General features: G+C 44.1%; 1 protein-coding gene across 1 annotated transcript in view; it reads left to right on the forward strand.

Moving 5' to 3' along the window:
- Positions 1–236: 236 nt before the first annotated feature.
- Positions 237–3,822, forward strand: part of zgc:103559 (Allantoinase, mitochondrial) — a 6,178-nt gene continuing 2,592 nt past the window's right edge. Inside the window, exons 1-7 of the mRNA XM_062515563.1 lie at positions 237–494; positions 755–906; positions 1,342–1,456; positions 1,732–1,878; positions 2,193–2,238; positions 2,549–2,642; positions 3,306–3,492. Of these exons, the coding sequence (XP_062371547.1) occupies positions 348–494; positions 755–906; positions 1,342–1,456; positions 1,732–1,878; positions 2,193–2,238; positions 2,549–2,642; positions 3,306–3,492 (888 nt within the window). The 5' untranslated portion in view covers positions 237–347. The remainder of the gene's footprint in view (positions 495–754; positions 907–1,341; positions 1,457–1,731; positions 1,879–2,192; positions 2,239–2,548; positions 2,643–3,305; positions 3,493–3,822) is intronic.

The raw sequence follows: 3,822 nt of genomic DNA on the forward strand, positions 1-3,822 counted from the left end.
AGCTTGTGTTACCGTAATCAAAATGGCTGAGTTTCATCCTGTCCCACTATGCTACACATAAGGCCATCATGTGACCAAAGTCTGCAAGTACAACCGCAGGAGAGCAAAAGAGAGTTCAACAAACTCTTATCTAGTCTGACACACACACGCACACACACACACACACACACACACACACACACACACACACAAACACACACACACACACACACACATGCTTGCGCAAGACGCTGTGGCAGAGGTGTGTCAACCCAGAGGTACTCTAGCGTACTCCTGAGCAGCCAGATCTGCAGCTGGACAGAGGATATTACAGCAGAGAAACGTGAAGAAAAGCAAAGGGTGGGAAAATGCAGCCTGGAGCCAGCGTGTGCGCTGTGAGGAGCCAGAGAGTCCTGTGTGGAGATGAGATCCGGCCCGCCGTCATCCACATCAAAGACGGGAAGATTCAGAACATCCTCCCTGGTACAGAAGTGGGCCCGAGTGCTTCTGCTGAGGTATGGGCTGTTGAAGCTCCAAGAGACTGTGCACCACTTATGCCCTCTAGTGGGTGGAGGAGGCATTTCATTGTGATTGTCCTGTATTGGTGGTAGCAGCACTACTGTATACAAATAATACCATAGATTAGTCAGGAAGTAGGTTGCCACTTAATGTTAAATGTAAATGTATAGTGCAATACTCTGGTTTAATGTTTAAATGTTCAATGTGACAGCAGTCATGCGCTACCAATGTTTCTTGACCTGGCTGTTGTGGGCAGGTGCTGGATGTAGGAGACAGACTGGTGATGCCGGGGATTGTGGACTGCCATGTGCACGTGAATGAACCAGGTCGTACTACCTGGGAGGGCTACTGGACGGCCACACGGGCTGCTGCAGCTGGGGGAGTCACCACCATCGTGGACATGCCTCTGTGAGTGCAGACTTTAAACAGGGGGAATGGCAGGCTAAAGTTTAGGGGAAGAGAGACCTGTGTGGGGAAACTGTGTCAACAATCTGTGTCAACAAAGACTTATGATGGCTATAACTGTTCATAGTCCAAGTGATGAGTTTTGTTCACAATCCAAATCCTCAGTATTATCATTATCTTTGTAATAAACTAAAGAATCCAACTATATTTACCATAAAATACTATGGTTAAGAATAGGATTATATAAATGTTAAAAAGTACTCTGCATCGTTTGTGTTCAGCAGTACTGTGCACAGTGTACATGGTTTTAGCAAGGCACATTTCCACACATTGGAGATGCATTCAGAGATTGTTTGCCAGCAGAATGAAACTCACATTCAGCAGCAAAGGAGTCATAAAAAGACCACACACGCCACACTCTGTGTTCTGTTCCCATAGCAACAGCATCCCACCAACCACGACTCTTGGCAACTTTCGTGAGAAGATGCAGGCAGCAACAGGCCAGTGTTTCGTGGACACCGCCTTCTGGGGAGGGGTCATTCCTGGCAACCAAGTACTGAGGGCAACTTTATCTGATTACCTCAGATTACTGGAAATGATAACAGAGTCAAGATCATTGGTTCTATGTGTTTTTTTTGTGGTTTGTAAATTGTGGGTGTGTTTTTCAGTATCAAGCATGCTTTTATGAAACAAATAGAAAAGCCAATGCAGCCCATACGATTGTGTATAATGACATGTCTGACATGTGGGTATATGTATGTGGGTATGTGGGTATATATGCTGAATGTATATGTATGTACTTACCTCCTGTATGTGTTTGTGTTTCAGTTGGAGCTGCGGCCCATGATTCAGGCTGGAGTGGCGGGGTTCAAGTGCTTCCTGATCCACAGTGGCGTGGATGAGTTCCCTCACGTCAGCGACAGTGATCTGCACACTGCCCTACAGCAGCTTCAGGGCACAGACAGCGTCCTGCTGGTAACGACACCACTAAACATCAGCCCAGCCATGACAATGCTGTTCTGGAAGTGTGCCTCTTTAACTCAGTCTCTCCTATCTTAATCTACCCTGCAACAGTGCTTACATAACCATTACAATACATCTGATAGCTCTTCACGTCTGTAGTAGCTGTATATTGGAGTCTTGTGTTAAATGTTAAAGTACCATATAGAATAATTAGAACCTGAATAGTACACCCTGAGTGTACATACTGCTAATCATACTTCTGCACCAGACTGTACTATATGGTTGTTGTGAAAACAAAAGATTTCATCTCTGTTCTCTGCCCTAAGTTTCATGCGGAGAGGGAGATCCAGCAGCCTCTGGGAGAGAGTGGAGGTGAGATCTATTCCTGTGGCCATCTGTGATCCACTTCCTGTGGTAGTAAATTGAATCAATATTTGTTGTAAAACATTACTGGCACTGTAAATCAAAAAAAAAAAAAAATTGGAAAGCAATATCAGTTTAATTTCCTTGATGTTGTAAATTGTTAATGGTCCTTCTATTAAGGATATCTTAATAGCCTATAAAAGACGGAAACTCACGTCAGAAATACTGACATTAATGATCTGTTGATGTAACAAAACACCTGTTCATTCAAATTACCTGGATTTTTGCTCTGAGAAAACACTGTTGCTTTTACACATAGACCCATGTGAATACTCCACCTTCCTCAACTCCAGACCTGACATCATGGAGATGGACGCTATACGCATAGTTACCCAGCTGTGCTTGCAGTACAAGTGAGTCTGATTGTACACGTCTCATTTGCTTCCATTCGGTTCAGGTTCACTGTGTTCTCCACTTGTCTATAACAAAGGATTAACGCCTGCTAAAAGTGTTTCCTAAAAGGTCTCTCAACTTCTTTCCTGCTATTATCAGACAGACACAGTTGCTGAAATTGCTAAAACATTGCTTAGAAATATAGATCTGTTTCAAGGTTACAAATGAGGTCGGACACGTAAAGGTCAAGAGATAAAGGAGGGGAGATCAATGGGGTCGTGTAATCAATATAGTAATTAGGAAGGGGGCCGCACTTCTGAGAAAAACATTTGAACATTTTGTATTTTATGGGTTCTGTGGTCTGCCGACATGCATTTCTCTTTAGCACAAACTGTTTTTTTTTTGGTGATTAACTTTTTATCGAAAGTTTCACAACATAAACAAAACTACACTAACATACAAACATTGACTGTCACCACAGTAAAAACATAAGTCAAAACCAAGGAAAACAGTTGTACACCACTTAATACAAGTAAAATAAAAATACAAAAGAGAAGATGGGCCCATAAAAAAAAAATGCATTTAGTACAAACTAAGGTATATAATGCTATTTATTTTCTAAGAGTGTATAGCATCAGGTTGTGAAGATCTGAGATACCTTCTTATGCTCCCCCTCATCTCAGGGTGCGATGCCACATAGTGCACCTCTCGTCTGCCCAGCCCCTGGAGCTGATCCGGGCAGCACGGCAGGCCGGGGCTCCCCTGACGGTGGAGACGACCCACCACTACCTCAGCCTGTCAGCCGAGCACATCCCCGCCGGGGCCACCCAGTTTAAATGCTGCCCTCCCATTAGGGATACGGCCAACCAGGTAAGAACCACACGCTAACCCTCTCTGCTGATGAACAAGAGGAGGGGGAAAACGAGAGGCGAGTGTGAGAAATCGACTTTTGCCAGAAAAACCTTGATTTATCTAATTCTCCCACTCAAACCTGCTGTGCCAATTTGAGACATTTCTATTATATTTGCTCTGCCAGAGCAAAATGCCCTTGGTGCACTGTGTGAGAGGAACAATCTCATCCCTCTACCAAAAAAGAACAAGGCAACAGTCTTCTCACAGCAACAGGGTTCTGGAAAGGGGAGGAGGGCCTACGCTGAAGCATAACTGAGCATGAAGCATAATGAGATAAAGCCTAATACA

This window comes from Sardina pilchardus, chromosome 15 (assembly GCF_963854185.1).
Source record: "Sardina pilchardus chromosome 15, fSarPil1.1, whole genome shotgun sequence".
NCBI lineage: Eukaryota > Metazoa > Chordata > Actinopteri > Clupeiformes > Clupeidae > Sardina > Sardina pilchardus.